This window comes from Eutrema salsugineum, unplaced genomic scaffold (genome assembly GCF_000478725.1).
Source record: "Eutrema salsugineum unplaced genomic scaffold, Eutsalg1_0 scaffold_13, whole genome shotgun sequence".
NCBI lineage: Eukaryota > Viridiplantae > Streptophyta > Magnoliopsida > Brassicales > Brassicaceae > Eutrema > Eutrema salsugineum.
Window position 1 is genome coordinate 2,889,929 of NW_006256885.1, and position 23,521 is coordinate 2,913,449.

Here is a 23,521-nt window from a genome sequence, read left to right on the forward strand (position 1 = left end):
CTATAGAATTCGATAAAATTTTAATATTTTTTCTCTGTATAGTTCTATCCAAAAGTATACTCTATAGAATTCGATGAAATTTTAAATATATATGATCTGTACGGAATTCTAGTTTGGATACATAATATATCCTTTTAAGTCTGAATTGAGTAAGCTAACTCTCCTAATAATTCGGTTTATTGTAAAAGAAGTAAACTTACTACATGTACTCCCAAAACATTTGTTTATCTGGGCAGATGTTACAGATACTATATATCATTTGTTAAAGACAAAGCAAATAGCATCACATCATTTGAATAGAAAACTTATTAAAAAGTGATAACGTCTCTGATTTATCACAAGTTCACTAGCCATTTCATTAGTTGTTGCACTTAAGTTGATAAACTTGAAAGGGTTTGAAATTCTTGATTGTGGCTTGGTCGACTAGCTACTAGAACTGACGTCCAGGACTCATAACAGAGAATCAGTAGAGAGTGAAAAAATGAAATCATGAATTCTAACTTATATTTTTTTTGTTCTCATCAATTTGTCATTCTTTGTTCTTATAATTTTCGAATTCCGAAAGGCAGACGAAAACTCAGAAACATAGCAAACGATTATATTAAAAAAAATGCGTTTAAATGCTATACCTGTACATATAATAGTTAAGGTTCCACTCGAAGTCGCGAACTATAAAAACAAAAGGCATTCACATTTTACATTGTTTTGATATGTGACACTAAAATGAAGAAGAAAACGGCAGTGATTATTTTACATCCATGTAATATGTGACGCTAAGAAGAAAAAGGCTTCATATAAACTTAAAATTCACATATCTCTCTCATAAATTATTATTAGTTTAATTTGAGAAGTTACGATAAGTCGATATCAACACATATTATGGTAGTTGTACATGAGGTCTCTTGGTTTCCCGAAGAAGTGACGAAGATCCGTTAACTGCTCCTGCTGCTGCAAGGTACATAACCAAACAAATCAATCGATGAAATTTGGCAATATCATACATGATATAAGTCAATTAAAAAAAAAAATGGCGCTTTGAATCTTAGTTTGATGTGGAACTATATGATCATTATAAATAACTCCTAATCTATATATAACATTAATGAATTGGTGTTCGTACATATTGCTATATTAGATTTCAGATAGCCTATATATATAAAACTTAATAATATACTAGAAGAAAAGAAAAAACTCTATAAAACTAATAAATTTGAGTCGTAGATATAGAATATAAGGTACCTCTATGGAAGTAGCCGCGCCTTGGCTGCGATGGTGATTAAGCATTGGAAATGATGAATTCAATTTGTTGATCATATCATACGCTTCGTCCGAAATGTGATCTTTCTTATTCAGTAAAAACTCATTGCGAACTGCAAAACGATCGTTATTGCAAAGTTCTTCCATCTCTTCCTCGCAGGTCGTGGCCTGATCAAAAGAACTCCAATTCACATCGCTTTTATTATTCTCACCATATTGATTAGGAGCTTCTTCTTGTACAACATTTACTTGTAATCTTCTCTTCATCATCTTCTCTTTTGTTCTTTCCTTTGCTCTCTCTCTTGCTTTAGCTCTCGAATCCTTAGACAACTTCTTCAAGATGGTCGTTCGAGGTTGCGACATCTTTCTCTTCCCTCTCATCGATCTCTTGTTGCCTTGTGTTTCTAATGCAAACCGAACTTATATAACTTTTTTATAGAAAATTGAAACTGTATAATTTGTAAAACAGTACCAACGGTTAAAGTACGTACCGGTCGTGTTAGTATTGCTGCCTCTATCATCGACTGTCCACATGGATGCAAGTTCGCATAGATCAGAGGATGTGTCCATTGATCCTAACGCCGGTTCTTGATTAAATGTTACAATTTCAGATTAAGCGTGAAGATCAATATTTTCATAAATGATGGAAATTTTAATTAATTACTAGACTTCAAATTAGAAAAGAATGAATGTATACTTACGGGTTTGAGACTCCTCGCCGCTGCTGAAGCCGCCGTGGTTAGAAAGGCTTTTGGCGATCTTTATGATCTCAGGTTTGGCTTGTGTGAGCAACCACTCCACGGTTTTGCTGGCTTTGTCGAAGCCAAGCATGTCTTGTAACCCGAACAATTCTTTGGCAACCTCTAATGAGAGTCTCATCCTACGATCTCGTGTCCCTTTCGCCGTTTTGATCTTGCTATGCCTGTCCTTTCTGCTTGGTCTCTTGAGTCTTTTCATTTCAGGGTCTTGAGAAGTTGAGAATCTCTGGCAATCTTCTATGTGGGTTATGGTTTCAGAAGGCTCAACGAGTTGAGATTCTCCAGTAGGATTGTTCAAGGGAAGAAGTGATGGATGATGATGATGATGGTCAGTGGTGGTGATGGTTTGGTTATCATAATGGCCATTGTTTTGTGGGAGGAAAGAGGCGAGGAGGGTGAAATCCGGGACGAATTCGAATTGAGAAAAAGGAGAGCTAGTTGCTTGTAGGAACTGATGATGAGGATGATGATGGTCAAGATGATTGTTTGGTGTGTTGAAGTTGGAGTGAATCAAGATGTCGTTAATGGAAGAGGAAGGGCTAAAAGGGAGTATGGGCTGTGAGGAATAATGGTCATTATAAGGGAATAACATGTAGTCTTCATTGTTGGTGGAAGTAGTACTGAAAGTGTTGTTGTTCATGTCTTTTTAGAGGGTTTTCAAGCAACAAATTAAATTAAAAACCCCTAAAACAAACTTTTGAGAATGACACTTGTACCAAAATCTACTTCAAACGCACCAAAAAGAGAAGAAAATGAGAGAAAGCAAAAACTCAAAGAGAAGATTACTGTTCCAGTGACGAAGACAATCAAAATTACCTGCAAAAATCAAGAAAAATGAAAGAAAGAACAGTAATAGTGATTAGTCAAATATTACAATATGTCTTTGTTCAAGAGAATCTATGTTTGTGTCATCTAAATGTGTAGAGAGAGAGAGAGAGAGTACCTTTATTGAAGTAAAGGACTATGGCTGAGAAAGACAACACAGGCAATGTACTTAAATGAGTCTATGTGCTATGAATTAGAATGGAGAGAGACAGAGAGAGAGAGAGAAACCTATAGAGAGAGGCAGAGAGATATCATCATGGGGGAAGGAACAACATCCATTCGGAGGAGGGTACGCTTTTGAGGAGGAAATTATTTCTTTAATTTTTACTGAAAAAAATATATTCGTTTTGTTTTTGTGAAAATGTGATAAGTTTCTGTTTTATTTGGGGTTGTAAGGATTGTTTTAATAACTATAGAACCATGTCTTTCATGTTCTTAGATTTCTCTGAGATATTTCAGTATAACAAATTAGATAAGAGATCACATCAAGTCTTTGCTAGATATAAAACTGTTGACAGCTATCAACAAATTAATGATTATATAATCTTTAGAATTTATTGTATGATTTAAGATATGCCTAACAATAGTTAGTTCAAATAAAATATTTCACTATGGAGCTGTTCATCATAGATATATATTTATTAAATTTAGATTTTGGTACAACAATAATAAAATTTAATGAATTTCATAGGATATTTTACATTTTGGGCTAGTTCTGTTTGTTGACACATATATTGACACATTTATGTTTATATATCTAATGATTATATAAAGATTTCGCTTTAAATGAAATGCTCTTTGTTTACTAACCAAATAGACATGTAAAGTTTAGTTAGATAAGTTCTATCAATTTAGTTATATCATTTCACATATTTAAGTAAACAAAGAGAAGGATGTAATAAAATGACAAAATGGAAGGCAGTGATATAATATATATCTAGTTTCAATGAAAATGACAACTAATAAAAAATAGATAGAATGTTGCATATTAAAAAGATCAAAATTAGAAAAGTTGGATACGAAATAAAAAGAAATAAAGAAAATTTCTCAATTATGCAAAAAATAGCTACCATAAATTCTTTTATATAAATTCCTTTATATGGAAAAGGATTTAAGGAGAAATGGAAAAAAATTTAGATTTATTTTTAAGGAAAGTAACATTTTAAATGTTTGCAATTTTGCATTTCCAACATCAGATACAGTTGTTGAAATTTGTAATTAACCAAATATTTTAAATGAATTAAGTTTTGTTAAATTTTAGGTGATTTTAGTTAGTATAATTTTTTTTTAGGTGATTTTAGATTTATTTTTAAAGAAAGTAACATTTTAAATGTTTGCAATTTTGCATTTCCAACATCAGATACAGTTGTTGAAATTTGTAATTAACCAAATATTTTAAATGAATTAAGTTTTAATAAATTTTAGGTGATTTTAGTTAGTATAATTTATGAGAGTTTTTATAATTTGCTATTTTGAAATCTTATTTTTGTCCATTTTTTTTTTGAAATAGCACTTAAAACCATGAAAATTTTGTATCTTATATATATACTTAACAATGGTGAAGTACAAAATCACATGTTAGAGTGACATTTGAGAATGGCCATACATACGTTTTAATTTTGTATCTTAAGATAAAACGGGTCTTGATATAAAACCTCTTCGTTATAAAAAAACTTAAAATCTTATAAAACATTTCTGCAATCATTACAAGTAGTAATACCTTAGATATTTCTAATAACAATAGAGTATTTGAAGATGTTCAAATCTTCAAATTACCAGTGAAACAGCCTTGAATACAAAAAAATTACAAATATGAAAACCAATAATACTGGATTATATAAATTTTCAAAATTTATGATTGAATAGCATAAGATTTTTTTTTTAACATGATTCCAATTTGCAAATGCCTGATACTCATATAACACCCACCCTAAGAAATTATCTTTAATTCCATGTGGTAATTCTAGAATCATTCTAAACGAATGGTTAATTAAGCGACATCATATTTTATAAAGTTGAGTAATCAAAACTAGAATATAAAATTCCGGTAGTTTTTGAAACAGGGGTCCCCTTTTGCTTACGTCGACTTACTACTGGCGATCCAATTGAGTTCAAATAGCAAAAATGACGAAAGCATTGATTTTTTTTTAATAAAAAAAAACTATTCATTTGTTTTGACGTAGCATTGGAATTACTTTTGCAAGTAATCCGCTAACGTCTATCTCTACCTATGAAAATTTAGAATCACTCCTCAAAACGATAAAATAAATAAAAATTTATGGCTTGCATCACGAAACCCGTCTATTCTAAAACATTAATTTTCATTATGAAGAAAATATGAAGTAAATTGTTATAGAAGGTTAGTTAGTAATTATGACATTGTTCCAATTGGAGATTTGGATTATAAAATTTCATTATCAAATTGGAGGGTCACACGTGGCATTGTGAAACCCTAATTAAGAAAAGGAAGGTGCAATAATTTTAGGAAGAAAAGGAAAGAGGTTTAGCTCACTGTTCACTGTTCAGTATGCAATGAGCGACCAATCTTTTATTTTCTTTTGACTCTCACACACACACTCTCTCTCTCGTCTCTCACATACATATGTTACATGTCGTTTTCGCTAAAAAGAGAACTTCTTTCTCTCTCGTGCTTATCTTGTAAGCTTTTGTATCACTATTTTCTCTTATTTTTTCCACGTTGAACTAAGAAAAACATATGCTTGAAATATCTTATCTATACAGAAAAGAGAATACTATACTAAAAGAAGATAATGTGTCATTCCAACATTTAAAGTTGAGTTATATGGTGCATTGTGATGTGTTAATTATTAAGTTTTCTGTTTTGATCATTATAACACATAAATTATTTATATTAAACTGATATTATGATACGATTCATTAATACAAACCACTAAATTTATTTGAATGATTAATCTGTTAAAACAAAATTGAACTTTCAAAAGAATATGCCTTGTCTAACGGAGTGGTCACTGATCACAATATGTAGAAAATTAAAGGAGTGAACACACACACAAAAAAGGGATTGTAAGAAAGTTTGAGGTTGACAATGAAAACAAACTACTAAGTTATATGTTCTTGTTAATGTATGAAATTAAAGCAGAACACAATAGTTGAAAAAGTACTACACTACACAAATATATACGCAAAAAATATATATATACAAAGGTAAAATAGATAAAGAATACATGTACATATATGATATATGCACGTACATACGTATATACAGACAAAGTACAAAGTTAGGAGTTCCGTGGAAAGATGAAACTCTCTCATTGTAAATAAAATCTCCTATTTTGGTCATCCATTGTTATCCACTCTTTCCATTTATACATGCCGTCTTCTCCACCTAATTTATCGAGCATCCCATGCTCTCTCTTCTTTCTCTCTCTTCTCTTTCTCTTTCTCTCTCTCTCTCTCTAGGCCTGCCATTATCAGGAGGACCACATGACTATAATGGAAGGACTCGCTGGCTTCTTCTGAGGTTGCTTTCAATTTTTCTTTCTCATAACCCATGAAGAAGACAGCAACAATTATCATATCCCCATTTTGGGTTTTTTTCTGCGTGAATCATTTTAAGTTGTTTATAGTGAGACTTGAATTAAAGTTTCATCTTTGGTTAGTCATTGAATCCTTTTCTTCTTACAAAAGTGGGCATTGATTTTGCTTTTCCCCTGAGTGCTTTCATTATGTGTTATATTATCTACTTCTGTTCCCAATTTCGTTGGTTACAATCTCATCAGTCACTCATTATCATTCTCAAAGTAGAAAATTTCAACTTTATTTTTCTATATTTTACTTTCGCATGTTGTGATGCGTTTGTCATCTTTTTTGTTTTCTCTGGTTCTTAGGTTGATGCCGAATCATTTTCTATTTATAGCAAAGAGAGTCAATGCTCTTTTAGATTACCGTTCATTTGCGCAATTTCCTTTCATGGAAATATGTTCTGGAAAATAATGTGTGTTTGTCTCCACTTTTCTTCATGGGAAAACTCAATATTGACTTCTTCTTCCTTCCATTTTACTAAACTTATTTTTGTTTCTGGAGAATAATTACTGACATTATAGAAATGAAATTTGAATATTCTTGTTTTGAAATGAAAAACAAAAAAAAAATTATAAGAAAATTAAATAATGACAACCTCAATATTTTGTGCATAATGAGGTACTAGAAGTTCGAATTTCATCACAGAATTTCTGAATAAATCTTCACTAGAACTTTGTTTAAAATTAGTCACAAATTTCAAGGACACAACTTAATAAATAATTCTAAAACCGAACCATTTTATTCAAAGATTTTATAACTAATCTATATATATAAAGATAGCTTTTTTCTTTTCTGGTGCTGCCACCTCAGCAGCCACCTCAGCAGCCACCTGTACAATTATTATTTTTTAAAACTTTTGTTTTGTCTGATTTCTCTAATTACGGCAAATGATGAGACACTTTTAAATAAATCAAATATCACACTACCATAAATTAAAATTAAACAAAATCATATGAATGGCAACAATCACGGAATCACCATCAAAAGGGAATTGCATAAATAGATTTTTCGACGAAAGTGATATTTTCCAGAAAAAAAACTCAACTCAGCTCAGCTTAACCATAAACGCTGGATTTTATACCAATCCCAAAAATGATCCATGAAATCCACGCCAAATTGGAGTCACCAATGGCACACCCAAAAAACCAATTCCAAAGCTGAGAAACCGATCAGCTCCCCAATATGATGACAAATAGAGGTATATCTAAGAAATCATAGGGAGGGGTTAGACCGGCACCGATTCTGGAAAAAAACACCGCAAGAGTGGAGGATACCGAAATTAAACGTCACTGAATCACCCAAGGAAGAAAGAGAAGGAGGATGAAAAAAATGACTCAATTAGAGACCAAAGGAATGGGTATGAACAAAAGGTTGGTCCGACCAAAATTTCAATCACCCTCTTTCAATGGAAGCACCCTCTATCATTAAACCAAAATTCCAACAATAGAAGGGTTTTGCCAACATTTAAGAGAGCTATCGATTAATACCTACAATTATGAAGGGCTAAAAACGGACACGGCTTTGTATAATCAAAATGAGATTTCATAAACATCGAACGAACAAAAAAATATAGCAGAAAAATAAGCCAATATAAAATAATACAAAAAATTACAGACTAAAAAAAAAACTTTCACACTAACCATCCAAACCCGATTTCAATATAGACATATTGTACTTCCACTGACTCAAAGCCTTATACAAAATATACTAACGGAGAAAGTGCTTTCACAATTACAAATTAAAAAAACAAAGAAACAAATACTTCAGAAACAAAAATAAATTAACAAGAATAAACATAGCACATCCATAATATAAACCAAAAAATTATTAAAAAAAAACTCCCAAATAACACCTTCTATAAGAGACATAAGTTCTCTAGATATAAAACTATAAAAACGGGAAAAAACACGTATATAATATAATAGAAAATGGTAAACGCCTGCGCGTAGCGCGGATCGTATATATATAAAACTGGTTCCTTCGAGTTAGTCTGAACTTACTATTTCGGTTTATTATAAGATCTTTCTTCTTAATTTTTTTGGTTAAATATCGGTTCAAAAGATTTGATTACAAATATAATTTACTCATTTAGTTTACAGGAATAAAGAGAACGGATTTTCTCTCAAATATTTGAATTTTAATGAGAATCGAACACATTGTCGCGGCAAACTTAATGGGAGAGGAATAAGTTGATGTAGAGCTTCTTCGAGGTTTAGGGATAGCGAAAAGATAGAAATATAGCCTAGTTCATGCTTTCACGCTTAAGTTATGGAGATTTGACAACACCAAAGTTTCATCTAATACTAAATAATCTAGAGACCCCATATATATTGATCAGAATCGTAAGAGATCAATGAAAAAAGATATTATTTAATTAGAAGCAAATTTGTAACTGTAAGTTTTAATGTCGTAAATGTGAAAAAAGTATATTAGTTTTTTTTTTAATTGTGTTTTGTTCAAAATAACTCGAACTGAACCCACTCCATGCAGTAGGAAATGTTATAGAATAAAAGTAATTTAGAAACTATACTACTTGATTACTAAACTTCAATCACACTCAAATTAATAATATGGCCAATTTGCTTACTTTGTTTTTGCACCATGCTTCACATCTAAATTTGGTGAATGATGTAACAGCCTGTTTACATACAAACATACATCTTTATTTATGTGTCATGTATATATATATATATATATATATATATATTATCATAAGAAGTCATGTCTTGATATACTTAGCAAAAAAAAAAAGTCATGTCTTGATATGGACCATATGGTGTATATAAAGTGTGATTTTATTTAGTCTTACGAATAATCTACTTATATATGATAAATTATCTTTTAATGATTAGAAGTTTTAGCCCGAAATCTATTATAGTCCTTCAACCCCGGGATAAAAGCATATTATATGGTGTTGTTTAGTTTTATCTATACCGTGGTAAAAAAATATTACTTAGCGTTTCCTTATAAATAAATATTTAGATAACAAAATCTAAACCAGATGTTAAAAACAAAAAATCGAAACCGGATAGACATATACATTATATATAGTTTAACCTTGAAAATGATTTTGGTTGGTGGGTTTGATAATTATCAAACGTGTTCTACTTGGAACTTAGTGTTCTTAAAAGTTTGATGTCACACAATGTCGAAGTGGGAAAAGACATAAGGAAATATATATATATATATATATATATATTTCAGTGTGTGTATCAGTGTATGTGTGTGCGTGTGTATGATTATATGAACAGAGATAAGTTTGTACATGTGTTATATCATGGTTTAGTTAGGTTGGCAGTACTCTATAAAGTTTTTGATATATCATCATGACAAGAATTGAGGACACTTAAACAATATGCGATGATAATATCCTGTCAATAACATATTCCCAAATTTATAAAAATAAATAACATAATATTTACGTTAATTTCCGATACTCATTTTCTTGACTTCAACTATATGAAAAAAAGAGTTAAAATTGTCAACATAGGGTTTTGATTACTGAAATTCTTACGATCTAAACAACCTTTCTTTTTTAAAAAAAAAAAATATTATAATCATTTTATATTAAATGTACTTTACTCCGTGTATTTTGAGGATATGATAAACAAAAAAAAATTGTTTTGTACAAACTTATACCTGATGCATTTTTCTTTCAATATCATTAATAATCTTCTCTTCCAAAGAAGAATAAAAAAAAATTTCATAAAGAAAATGACATCCATGAAAGATCAAATATGATCAAAGATCATTAAGAGAATATTTCAAATTAAAATAAAGAATGCAACTCAAGATAAATAAGGAATCAACAGAGAAAGAAAAAAGGGCGAATATACCTGACTATTTGGAACCATAAATGACATAAAGATAAGTTCATATGACTTTTGTGGCTCATCAAAGGCCATCATCGTCCTCTATAGCAATATAGTGCTTTCTAGTACAAACCTTCCACTTCCCTTTGTCCCAAGTTTTCCAAAGTAACTTATCATTTACATATTATTACATATATTAAATCTATATGTATAATAATATGCGAATATCTTATTACCTACCATTGTCCAATTTTATTTTTAGTTAATCATGTTTCTACAAAGAACCAAGTTTTTTCGTGTTTCTTTTTTTCTGTTTCTCTGTGGAATCGTGATTTTGGTAGTAAAATCATTATAGATAGGTGTTTGTTAGCCCAGTAATCTCAATATGGGCCCATAATGGGCCTTTGTCTTTGAAGGACCAACATCGAAATAGTCACGCGTGGCTTATAGAACGTTGATCCACGCGCCGCCGGTAAGGAAAACTTGCCGCCACTCCCTTTCCCGCCAATTTCGACACCATAATCTGCCTCGAAAACTTCCAGTCGCTTTCTATTCCATTTGGTTAGGAAAAACGCCGCCGCGAAAGGAATATTTGCAGAACAGTAGCCGAAGGGTTTCCGCTTTATCTATCTGCCAATGGAGGGCAATTTCGAGGAGCAGAACAAGCTTCCGGAGCTTAAATTAGGTAATGCAAAACCCTAGTTTTTTCTTTTTTTTTTTTTTATATCGTGTTTGATTTTTCATATGGTTTATGGGTTTTGAAAAAGGTCTGATATTGGTTGCGTTGTGAAATTTTTGAATTTTTGGTAGATGCTAAGCAGGCTCAAGGGTTTCTCTCGTTCTTCAAAACTCTACCAACTGTAAGTCTCGTTTTTTTTTAGTTGTTGTTTCTTTCTATTTCTGGGAAAATTACAGATTGAGTCCATAACCGTAGTAAATCCCGCCGATTTAAGTGGGAAATGAGATGCTTTAAGATAAGGGATTAAGCAAATATATGCGTTTGTTCATTATTAGCGATTTCTCGATTTATTCTTATATTGCTTTTGATTGTTCTTTGCTTTCAGGACTCGAGAGCTGTTAGGTTCTTTGATCGCAAGGTGAGTTCTGAATGTCCAACTTTTGTTAGTTTTCACTGGTCTGGGTTTTGGTTGTTTAATCAAATGTACATGAACCTTTGGTTTCTGTATTAAAGAATCTTCTTCTGTCGTTGATTTATTGGAAAAATATCAAATTCTTTTGCAGGGCTATTATACAGCTCATGGAGAAAACTCAATCTTCATTGCAAAGACTTACTATCATACAACTACTGCTCTACGTCAGCTCGGGAGTGGATCAAATGCTCTTTCAAGCGTTAGCATCAGTAAGAACATGTTTGAAACGATTGCTCGGGATCTTCTCCTGGAGCGAAATGATCATACCTTAGAGCTTTACGAGGGAAGTGGATCGAATTGGAGACTTGTGAAAACAGGTTCTCCTGGAAACATTGGGAGCTTTGAAGATGTTTTGTTTGCAAACAACGAAATGCAGGACACGCCCGTTGTTGTCTCCTTGTTTCCAAATTTTCAGGAGAGCAGATGCGTTATCGGGATGGCTTATGTTGATCTAACCAGGCGGATTCTTGGACTAGCTGAGTTTCTTGATGATAGCCGCTTCACCAACCTGGAGTCTTCTCTGGTTGCCATTGGCGCAAAAGAATGCATTTTTCCAGCTGATTCCGGCAAATCCAGTGAATGCAAAAGCCTGTATGAGTCTCTGGAGAGGTGTTCTGTGATGATAACAGAGAGGAAGAGACAAGAGTTCAAAGGACGAGATTTAGATTCAGATCTAAAGAGATTGGTGAAGGGGAATGTTGAACCTGTTAGAGATTTGATATCCGGGTTTGAGCTTGCGACTCCTGCTCTAGGTGCATTACTCTCGTTCTCTGAACTTCTTTCGGATGAGGGTAACTATGGAAACTTCTCAATCCGCAGATATGATATCGGCGGATTCATGAGACTCGACGCTGCAGCTATGAGGGCGTTGAATGTGATGGAGAGCAAAACTGATGCTAATAAGAATTTCAGTTTGTTTGGTCTCATGAACAGAACATGCACCGCAGGGATGGGTAAGAGACTGCTTCACATGTGGCTAAAGCAACCTCTCGTGGATTTGAATGAGATTCAGATGAGATTAGATATAGTTCAGTGCTTTGTTGAAGAAGCTGGGTTAAGGCAAGATCTTAGACAGCATCTGAAGCGAATCTCAGATGTTGAAAGACTTGTGCGGAGTCTCGAAAGAAGAAGAGGCGGGTTACAGCAAATTATCAAACTCTATCAAGTACTTTCCGTACTCTAATCTGATTCTATGTACTTAAAGTTTCTGTAGGTATTTTCTTAAGTTTCTATGAATTTCATTATTAATTCAGTTTTCATCTTCGCTGTGCAGTCAACGATAAGGCTTCCCTTCATCAAAACATCTCTGCAACAGTACACCGGAGAATTCTCATCACTCATCAGCAAGAGATACATGAAAAAGCTTGAGGCTTTAACAGACGCAGATCACCTCGGCAAGTTCATTGAGCTGGTAGAGTACTCTGTAGATCTTGACCAGCTAGAAAATGGAGAATACATGATATCTTCAAGCTACGACACCACATTATCATCTCTGAAAGACCAGAAAGAATCGCTGGAGCAGCAGATTCACGAATTGCACAAAAAGACGGCTATGGAACTTGATCTTCAGGTGGACAAGGCTTTAAAACTTGACAAAGCAGCGCAATTTGGGCATGTGTTCAGGATCACGAAGAAGGAAGAGCCAAAGATCCGGAAGAAGCTGACGACACAGTTTGTAGTGCTGGAGACTCGCAAGGACGGAGTTAAGTTCACAAACACAAAGCTTAAGAAACTTGGGGACCAGTACCAAAGTGTTGTGGACGATTACAAGAGCTGTCAAAAGGAGCTCGTTGATCGTGTAGTTCAGACTGTTGCCAGCTTCTCCGAGGTATGTTTAGTTATTCATATTATGTATTGGACTTACAAAATTGGTTATCTTCAAATAGTAAAATATATTATATATATATATAGAATTTATATGTATATTGTATGGTTTAGGTGTTTGAGGAGTTAGCAGGGTTGCTCTCTGAAATGGATGTTTTGTTAAGCTTTGCTGATTTGGCAGCTAGTTGCCCTACTCCATACTGTAGGCCAGAAATCACATCTTCGGTAATCTAATCTCAAGTTGATTGTTTCGTTTTTTTTTTTTGCAATTTTATATCATAATATGAGAGAATGCTTTATAAATTGCAGGATATGGGAGACATTGTATTAGAAGGAAGCAGACATCCATGCGTAGAAGCTCAAGATTGGGTGAATTTTATACCAAATGACTGTAGACTTGTAAGTATTGTGATGCTAAAATAAACCAGACAGAGCCTTTGTTATTCTGTGTTTCCCTATTGACTTGAAGCAATTCCTTTTTTCCGCTTTTATTGTTCTGTAAAATCAGATGAGAGGCAAGAGTTGGTTTCAAATAATAACAGGGCCTAACATGGGAGGGAAGTCCACTTTCATTCGCCAGGTATGATGATTTCTTATAGTCCCATTTTGTTGCATAGGCATAAGATTAAAATCTGTTTCCTGCCATTGTGAATTCCAGGTCGGTGTGACCGTACTGATGGCTCAAGTTGGTTCATTTGTTCCTTGTGATAAAGCTTCAATTTCTATCAGAGACTGTATCTTCGCCCGTGTAGGAGCAGGCGATTGCCAAGTGAGTTTAACTTGCTGCTTCTTTGTTATTGGACCTTCTGATTTCTTCAAACTCCAATCGTTTTCTTCCTTTTGTGTTTTAGCTACGCGGAGTGTCTACTTTTATGCAAGAAATGCTTGAAACCGCTTCGATATTAAAAGGAGCTACTGATAAATCACTGATAATAATCGATGAACTTGGCCGTGGAACATCAACCTATGATGGTTTTGGTTAGTTTAACTGCAATGTCTCTTGATTTATTTAGATTTTGAGTGAATTTGCTATGATATGTTGGTAACATGATCTTGGTGACAACATTAGGTCTCGCATGGGCTATATGTGAGCATCTGGTTCAAGTGAAGAAAGCCCCTACTCTGTTTGCTACTCACTTCCACGAACTTACTGCTTTGGCTCAAGCAAATTCTGAGGTCGCAGGTAACACTGCTGGTGTTGCAAACTTCCACGTCAGCGCACACATTGACGCAGAAAGCCGCAAACTCACCATGCTGTACAAGGTTGGTTCAATTAAACCGTATCTGCTCCATCCCAAAAAGAAGATTTCTATGCGCTGAATCTTGAATTTCTCTCTTGCAGCCTCTTTAGTAAAAGCGTCTCTGTTTGATTTTCTTACAAACATGAAATTAGATTGTTCTGATGTGATGTTTGTCTGGTTAGGTTGAACCAGGGGCATGTGACCAGAGCTTTGGGATTCATGTGGCTGAGTTTGCCAACTTCCCTGAAAGCGTAGTGGCACTCGCAAGAGAGAAGGCTGCAGAACTGGAAGACTTCTCTCCGTCTTCCATGATTATCAACAACGAGGTCTGGATTCGTTTGTCCCATTTGTATCTGGTTGGAGTTGGGAATCTTCCGCATCTTCTCCAGTTTAAAACATATCAACTGGAGACTTTTGACAAGGATGAAATTCTTGTCTTGTTGTGTTGCAGGAGAGTGGGAAGAGAAAGAGCAGAGAAGATGATCCAGAGGAAGTATCGAGAGGTGCAGCACGAGCTCACAAGTTTCTGAAAGAATTTGCAGAGATGCCACTTGATAAAATGGAGCTTAAAGATTCACTTCAACGCGTACGTGAGATGAAAGAAGAGCTAGAGAAAGATGCCGTGGATTGCCACTGGCTCAAGCGGTTCCTGTGAAACAGCTTTGCATTTCACTTTGACTTGTTTTTTGAGGGTGTTATTCCTTTATGTAGTTATATGGGAATGATTTCGTAATCTTTATAGGATTTTAGTTAATCTTTGTAAATGTGTATGTTCTCCCTTGGATTTGAATATTTGTCGTATTTTTAACTTGAAACTCATTCCACATCCACAAAATTCTCTTATGAAATCAGATCCATAACTAAATCGTTAACAAGTGATTTAAAACCAATGAATCTTAAACTCTAAAAATCTTCATAAATCAATGTTTCAATAACCACCTTGATCTGAGCCTTGAATTCATACGAGCAAAGAGAAAGTTGTACAAAAACTTCTTTCGTCCCCATTTCCACCAAGTGGGAACCCGAACAAGCTTCTTTTTCACCTGATTTACTGTAAAACCAGTGAGATTTTAGTAAAAGAAAGTACAATGAAGAATGATGCACTTTTTTTTTTTTTTTTTTTTTGGTGTGGGAAGGATCACTTACTTTTGTTTTCGATCAGACGTGTTTCCCACTCTGAGAGTAATTTGGAGTAGGCGGTAGCAAGTGATGGCCAGAACTTCATTTGAATATTCAGTACATCAAGAACAGTTTGCAGGCCAGCTCTTGAAGGCGCGTTAGCGATAGGCAAGTCATTCTCCGGATTTTCACCCAGAAGCACCTTTATTAGATTAAACGGGATCATGAATAAACGTTAAGTCTCCATAACAATATGCAGATTTTGAAAGATATGGAGTTTGAAACAGAGATTAACCTTGATCACTGCTGTAGCAGAAGAAGATATGGAGCGAAGATTGTAGCTGCAAATAATGACAAACAAAAAAGGCTTTAAAAGCTGTCACTTGAAAACAACACGAGACTATTGGTAAACTCCAGAAACACGTACCCGCCCTCCAGAATAACTAGCATTTTTCCGCCGCATAGATCACCTAACATCTGTGTCATTCGAGAATAACCAGCCGGAGTTACCTGAAAGTACGTGCAAACTTGATCTATTAAAACCAATATTGAATTGTCAACAGGTTGAACAGAACATCCTCTAATGAGGTGCACACGACAATATTGATTCCGAAAGTTGTCAATTACAGCCCTAGGAATATGAAGCTTACATCACAGCAGCCTAGTGGGTCTCCTCTAGCCGCATCAAATCCCGCTGATACGATAACAAAATCAGGAGAAAATGCAGAAGCTGCAAGGGAAAGGGTTCCAGTTGAAATCAGACCCAGTACAGATTGAACGCCAGCTCAAAAGATCAGTTCACTTGCGAAAGCTTATTAGTAATTAGGCCAAAGCCTGGTTTGTCGAAACCAGACATTTGTAAGGACTAGCGTTGAAACAAACTCAAAAGGGGAATACAGAACACGACTCTGTACCTATGGGAAGAACTACATGCTGAAAGGCATAGATGTAGTCTTTATCACCAACTCCACCGCAGCTCCATGGAACATTTACACAATAACCTTCAGCACCATTTGTACCAACCTGCACCACATAATTAATATTAGGGAACTATAGCTTTTGCTGCATAGAGAAAATAAAAAACTGATTCCGGAAACAAGGTTAAGTAAATATAGCTAATGTATATGCATTTACAACTGCAACTAAATCTACCAAGGAATGCTGGATGAGACTGTAAAACAGAAAAGCATGGGTACCTCATCAGCAGCTCCAGTACCGGGATAGAAGTTTCCTCCTTCATGTCTGTGCAAGGAAATGTACAATACCTATACAATTGTTCCCAATAATTAGTATAAAAAAGGTCAATTCACAAAAATAATTTACTGCATCCAAAACTCCAAGAATTAATGAGGACACATCCATAGAGTTAGGCAGCTTACAGATTTGTTTTGCTCGAATATCTCTTGGGTTCCATTTCCATGATGAACATCCTGCAACAATAAAGAAGATGATTAAGAATTAAGAAGTTTGAAGTTCTACAAAACCACCCAGCATTGAGATATCAGCGACATTACCCAGTCCACAATCAGCACCTTCCTTGCCCCTGCTGCTTGTGCTACTAATGCAGCAACTGCTGCATTATTGTGAAGGCAAAACCCCATAGCATGTCTAATGCCAGCATGATGACCGGGTGGTCTTACCTGAAACAATCAGATAAGCTTCAGCACGGATATGGTGTAATTCCAATTTCAAGCAGATCCGTAGTTGCATCTTTAAATTTTGAAATTATGTGAATTTGACATACCAGAGCGAAACCATTTTTAACGCGCCCAGAGAAAATTTCTGTAGCTAGATCAGCGCACAAACCTGCTGCAAGTCTAGCAGCTCGTGCTGAATACTCATTAGCATATGTGTCGGAAGTGAAGTAGCTGCCAGACAGTGGGACAAAGATGAGCGGTAAGAGTAATAACAGACAAATGAAGAACAGCTTAGGCAAAGGAGACAAACAAATTAGGTAAGGAAGCACGTTTTGCATCCTGAACACTGCAAAGTATCAGATGGTGGGGAGACAAAATGGTTTAAATGCAAACCTATAGAGAAGCTGGCTTGTAATATCAACAGCGTCAACATGGTCTGAAGTGTGGACCTAAAAATTGTCAAATATAAACCTGTTAACAAATTGTTTGCAAAAGTAATGCAATAAACAAACCACTCGCAGTTAGAGATGTCTCTAATAAAATTAAGTAGCAGCTCACCATCTGGAGTTCTTGTTTCGTGATTTCCCTTGCATGAATAGGCAAGCATCTGCCAGGAAAAACGCCTGCAAATTTTCAAATGTGGTGAATACAAAATCTACTCCCAGGCAGAACGGAATATTTTAATATGCTTAACGACAATAAACCAATATACCAGCTGTGGCAAGACTAGCAGCTATAGCTCGAAGACGATCAGGTCTCTCGGGATGTGGATGTGCCTTCACTTCAAACTAATCAAAGCATACCAAAAACACATATATAAATGGATTACTTGCACGGGGGAAAACTTTGGAGATAATAAAGTGTATTGATGTCAACAGATACATGAAAGGCTTTTTCAGAAGGACCCGGTGTCATAGTCATAATATAGATTTCTCAGGAAAAATATAAGGGTAACAGGATCATACTTCTGAGTGTAGCAACATTCTCTCGTCGAACCCAACAGCTGTCGAGCTGGTTGCAGATGAGCTTCCTAAGATCAAGGGAAAAGAGAAGTGAACATGCTTAGATAATGTGGAACAGAAAAACAGTATTTCTCAAGGACATGAGTTCAAAAGAAGCAAAACAAGTAATTCCTACCTCCACATTTCTCTTCGACTTCAGTGAGACCAGTGTCTTTGCAAAACGGAGATGCAAAATATCCATGCCTCAGGATACCAGATTCCTTGTGCTCACCACATATCTGCATCAACATATAAACTTTACTGAGCATATGTCACTTGAGATCACATTTAGAGCACAATTGCATACATTGGTAATACTAAAAGCACCACATCAGCAGCAAAAGCAACACTATTCAAATATGAAAAAAAAAAGTAAACAAAGACGTACATAACAATGAACCATATCACCAGGATTCGCCATAGTGCAATTGACGCAACACCATTTCACAAACTCCACGGGCGTCTGCACAGGTTCCCAATTACTATCATCCTCCTCGTCTTCTTCATTAAGCAACGTATCCGCACCGTAAATATCTTGAAACGTCATCTCCCTTGAAACCCTAGCTCTTTTCTGCATAAGACATAACAATGACCGATATCACCAAATGCAGAGCACAAATAACCGTGGAAAATGCAATAAGAGGAAAGCCATGGTTTTTAGCTTACGGATGAATCACCAGGAGCAGCATTAATGTCTCCATTGCTAAACTCATCTTCCGAACAAGGAACAGCGACATCACCACCGTTGCCGAGTTTTCTCTTTGAACCCTCACAGGAGCTCTCTAGAGTTTCTACAATCATTGTTACCTCACTAGTCACTGAAACTACTGAACCAGCTGGAAAAAATCTCTCGCGCTGTGCCAAAATAGAAGTAAAGAAAAAACCCAATTGAGGATTTGCAGAACAAAAGGCTTCTCGAGCATATAATTTTTTTCTCGAGTATTTTGTAATCGATCGACGATCCTGAACTCACGAATTGCCTTTTCTCTATGGAAACCAAAAAAAAAATCAAGCGACGGAGCAAAAACTTACCTGAAGAACTTCTTCCGGCGAAACCTTCCAGGATAGCGCAAACAGCAGAGATGGGAAACGACGACGTCGTTTAGATTACAAAATTTAAAACATTATTTGAGCTGATTAAGACCCAATGTGAGTATAGGCCCATTACGTCAACTACCCTTTTGTCTCAAGAACTACCCTTTATTTGATTTCTAATTTTCTCCTGTCGGTATTAGAAAACCTAGCCACTTTGGGCTATATAACTTATAAGAAACACCAACAAAATTAATTTTTAGCTTTTTAGCTTTTTCATGCATATTAATTTTTATTTTATTTTTGCAGAGGTAAACACCAACCTCTTTAGCTTTTTCATGCATATTAATTTTTATTTTATTTTTGCAGAGGTAAATATATCCTCTACAATCCCTTGTTATTTACTGGTGATTTGGGAAAATAAAACTAAAAAGTGATATTTGGGAATGTCGTATAAATTATTATGATCACCTAAAAATTTATAGTTTCAAGTAGTCAATTTAGTATAAGGAATGCATATATAACTTAAAAAGAAATCAGATGTCAATTTTTTTATCATCAATATATACAGTATATATAATAATACAGTTCGCATAATGTCCCATGTTTTATAAAGAATTAAACCATCCGTTTACAAGAAAAATATTAAGATGGGGGGGGGGGGGGAAATAGTATATATCTATATATAGTTGATAAGAAAAATATTGTGGGAGATATATACATACAACACAGACCTGCGTAAACATGAGAGAAAAACAACGGGAAAGGTAATGATGTAAATCTGTGAGCAATTCCTTCTCATACCTTTATCATCATCTATATACATGCATATACAAATGTGTGTATTGATGACAAAATTACTCGTGCGAACAAAGAAGCATAGTAATACATTTTCCAATAATGTAGAACGTTCCTCTCTTCTTTTTTACAAACTCCCCAACTCCTTTTGGTGAAGAAGACTTCTTCTTCTTCTCCCAGTTCTTCACTGCCTCTTCCTTTGACTTCTCCCTCATTATTTTTCTCTATCTCTCTCTCTATATATATAAGTTTTTGGTTTTTTAATTATGAGGTTCAGGTGTAACTTGATGATTGTGTGATATTTAGGGGGGTTTAAAAGGAAGTGAAGATTCATCATTATATGGGAGAGAGAGAGAAAGAACAAAAAAAAAAAGAGAGATAAGGAGAACTATTCCCCACCATTGATTCGGGACCTTTCAACGAAACAACCCAAAAACAAATTAAGGCCACTTGGGGAGTGTGACCGACTAGCTTCCCATTATGTTTGAAAATCGTTGATGTATTGTTTTCTTGTCTCCTTTCGATTCAAAGAGATGTTTTGATGAATTTATTCAGTTTTATTGGGATATATGTTAGAACATATATAGTTATGCGGACCGTCCAAATCTGATTTTCTGTTAAATTTGTCATGCAAACTAACCTATGGTTAACTGCTAAATCATCAATTTTATCAACAAAAAAAAAAAACTGCCAAATCATTTTAAAAATGACCGGATTGAAGGATTCGAGTTCGGGTTTGCATATACACTAGCATAGTTATAAATTTCAGTAAACGAATAAACAAAAAAGAAGGCACGGGTCCAAAGAGTTACCGTGGAACATATTACAAATTGCATATAAAGAATTCCAACGAATACGTATAATCACTAGTTAATTTACTTATATTTAGTGTCCATTAGGTTTATAAAAAAGAAATCCGACTAATACATACATATATATATATATATATAAAATTAGGTTTACGATAAAGATTTAATTAAGACTCTTATGCAGTTATGCTTATGCATTATATTTCGGGTATACATTTTTTTATATACTTCTATCTTTCATTTAGAACAAAGAACATATTATATACTAGCATTGTAAGACTCAATCTAATCTTAAATCTCGTTTCTAAAAAAAAAAAAACTTATCATAATTCTCTCATTTTAACATTTAACTGTTAAAATCGAGAGGTTGGCCAACAAACAAATTAAAACTGTAAAAATCTGTGACGTACATTACTATAGCTTTCAAAATAAATCACCCACTTTACTGATTCCAATCATTATGATATTTGGCATTTAAATCTCTGGTCATCTAATAATTCAAATCCATGAATGAAATAAGGTCATGTCAGTCTTCCTTACAATATGGACAGCTCATTTTCGGGTAAATCGCTAGGGACCTCAGTACAATGAAACATACGTTCATAATTAAAAGCTTTTGTGTTGTAATATAATAGACTAATAGTGAACCACATATATACTTTATATAAAATATCATACCTGACGCCAAGAAAGAATGAGTTGAACCTTGTTATGCATAGACAATAGTTACATTATTTTCACGAATACCATGCACTGGTTTATGAGTTGGGTTAAATATCATATCAAAACGTTTTGATAAGAATGTAAAAATAAATATGTTCGGTGCTTGGCAAAAAAAAAAACTTACATTATACATGATCGTTTTTAAGAATATCTGACGCACATATTTTTCTTTCAAATAAAAGTGTAATTTTAAGCAATTGTTTCAAATCCTGTTTCTTAGTATTTTGGCGGTGCATTTGCTACTTTTTTTCTTCTCCTGTAACAAACAACGTTTATTTCTCTTTCCTTTTGGTTTTGAGTACTATAGTAAGACTTGATTTTTTGTCTGTTGCCGGCAATTGAAATTATATAATGTTGAAAATGGTACAGCTACCACCACTTAGTCTAGAAAAACATATATAATCATGATTTATTTTATTTTCTTTTGTTTTATATGAAACATTTGGTGATTCCATCTTTTATTTTATTTATGATTAAGATTTTGGTGATTCTACATGGAAAAAGTGTATTAATTGAATCCAAAACTCTGATTAAACAAAATTTAGAGCTGTGACAAAGATTTATCAATTCTTTCAGATAAGACGAAAATCAGATAATAATTTTGAACTAAGAGATCGATAAAATTCCATAGCCCTACAAGCTTCTAAAAATAGATATTAGGACCACAGAAAAGTACAATTTTCTGATTCTGTTAGTAGTTAGAACCTTAAATGATAAAAAAATCTAGGAGAGTATTCACAAATAAAGATTATATTAATTGTTTCCAGGTTTAATGTTAAGTCTATTAGGCATGAAGAAGGATAATTTGGGTTTAAATCCAAAACAGAAAATATTCAAAAACTGCTTTTAAATCTATGGAGATTAGGACTTCGTAATCTATAATTTGTAAACTTTTTTTGGTCAACCTAAAATTTGTAAACGAAAAACTAAAAACCAAAAAAAAAAGAGAATCAAATTTAGTACTTTCATTTTCAAGAAAAAGTGGAAAATCACATGGGAAAAATTATAGATATTCGAACGTAGCAAGTGAAAGGTCGAATCCGTCATATCTTTTTCATTATGATTGAAGAAGTAATCAAACTTAATGACGATCTTATATAAAACACGAAAGGCCAATGGGTAGGGGATGCACCGTGCACGTGAAGTTCATGATGACAAGACATCCCTTGCCTGTTGTGTTGGCTGTTGCACTCAATACAACCTTTTTTTGGGTATGACACTCAATACAACCTTAATTCGTGATAATATGATTTTGGTTTTTGGTTTATTGGACTTTCTTTCTATTTATTGAATTAATTGGCTGCTCCATCTGCACTCCACAAAATGTGGGGACTTATACCCTCTGGTTATGTGTTTTTTCTTGCCAACTTGGCTTTATGTAAATCCATCAACCTGAGACCATTCCTATTTTTACGTGTAATATAAAGTCAAACAAAAATAGTAAATGTTAGATGGCATGCTCTAATATCATCTCTTTTTATTTCCAACAATCCTTATAAAATAACACTGACAATTCAATTTAGGATAAGATATAACATACAGGACTGCAAAAACACATAAGAAATCGGGCTGGCCACTATATATTCTATTAATTCAGGGAGATCGGAACTAAGAATACATATGGGGTCTGAAGTTATGAAACCTCTTTATGTGTTTACCGGTTGATATATCAGCCTAACCATGTTTCCATACTTATTATATAATATGAGTCGAGGTTTTATTTCATCAGCGATTCATCAATTCTTGAGAGGAGAAAGAATTTGTTATGATAAAGCAAACTGGGATAAACAGACATGTGCCGGCGCCGATCAACCGTAATGAATATAGAGGAAAATGGTGTTTTGTATATACTTACTCTGGTGCAATTGTGGTATGCTATGCAGCCTATGCTCCCCCAAAAAACCAATACACAGTATACAGCTCCAGTCTCTTTCCTGTTAATTAATGTTCTTTTTGTTTAACTTTTTTTT

At 34.1% G+C, this 23,521-nt stretch overlaps 4 protein-coding genes across 5 annotated transcripts; 1 reads left to right on the forward strand and 3 right to left on the reverse strand.

Annotated features, from left to right (window-relative positions):
* Positions 1 to 735: 735 nt before the first annotated feature.
* LOC18023690 (transcription factor TCP18) lies at positions 736 to 2,655 on the reverse strand. The gene is made up of 4 exons (XM_006406530.2): positions 1,959 to 2,655; positions 1,749 to 1,844; positions 1,240 to 1,661; positions 736 to 948 (listed from the first exon to the last, which is right to left on the reverse strand). The coding sequence occupies exons 1-4, from the start codon at positions 2,653 to 2,655 to the stop codon at positions 868 to 870; spliced, it is 1,296 nt and encodes a 431-aa protein (XP_006406593.2). The 3' UTR covers positions 736 to 867.
* An 8,126-nt stretch (positions 2,656 to 10,781) lies between these two features.
* On the forward strand, positions 10,782 to 15,248 carry LOC18023691 (DNA mismatch repair protein MSH2). The gene is made up of 13 exons (XM_024159397.1): positions 10,782 to 10,901; positions 11,027 to 11,076; positions 11,281 to 11,313; positions 11,459 to 12,532; positions 12,641 to 13,195; positions 13,306 to 13,416; positions 13,501 to 13,590; positions 13,700 to 13,771; positions 13,850 to 13,960; positions 14,043 to 14,169; positions 14,261 to 14,454; positions 14,615 to 14,758; positions 14,884 to 15,248. Exons 1-13 carry the CDS (start codon positions 10,853 to 10,855, stop codon positions 15,085 to 15,087), a joined length of 2,814 nt encoding a protein of 937 aa, XP_024015165.1. The 5' UTR covers positions 10,782 to 10,852; the 3' UTR covers positions 15,088 to 15,248.
* Positions 15,234 to 19,252, reverse strand: LOC18023693 (histone deacetylase 15). Of its 2 annotated transcripts, XM_006406531.2 has the most exons (18): positions 19,222 to 19,252; positions 18,856 to 19,044; positions 18,578 to 18,760; positions 18,326 to 18,428; positions 18,154 to 18,218; positions 17,901 to 17,976; positions 17,747 to 17,811; positions 17,582 to 17,637; positions 17,296 to 17,419; positions 17,066 to 17,191; positions 16,931 to 16,981; positions 16,748 to 16,816; positions 16,466 to 16,574; positions 16,202 to 16,281; positions 15,979 to 16,061; positions 15,847 to 15,892; positions 15,579 to 15,753; positions 15,237 to 15,483 (listed from the first exon to the last, which is right to left on the reverse strand). In XM_006406531.2, exons 2-18 carry the CDS (start codon positions 18,988 to 18,990, stop codon positions 15,353 to 15,355), a joined length of 1,677 nt encoding a protein of 558 aa, XP_006406594.1. In that variant the 5' UTR covers positions 18,991 to 19,044; positions 19,222 to 19,252; the 3' UTR covers positions 15,237 to 15,352. The 2 variants fall into 2 exon arrangements, with proteins under 2 accessions (XP_024015166.1, XP_006406594.1); XM_024159398.1 differs by lacking the exon at positions 19,222 to 19,252 and having other exon boundaries at positions 15,234 to 15,483; positions 15,575 to 15,753; positions 18,856 to 19,195.
* Positions 19,253 to 20,078: 826 nt separating this feature from the next.
* On the reverse strand, positions 20,079 to 20,234 carry LOC112088829. The gene has a single exon (XM_024159092.1). The coding sequence runs from the start codon at positions 20,232 to 20,234 to the stop codon at positions 20,079 to 20,081; it is 156 nt and encodes a 51-aa protein (XP_024014860.1).
* Between the last annotated feature and the right edge of the window lie 3,287 nt (positions 20,235 to 23,521).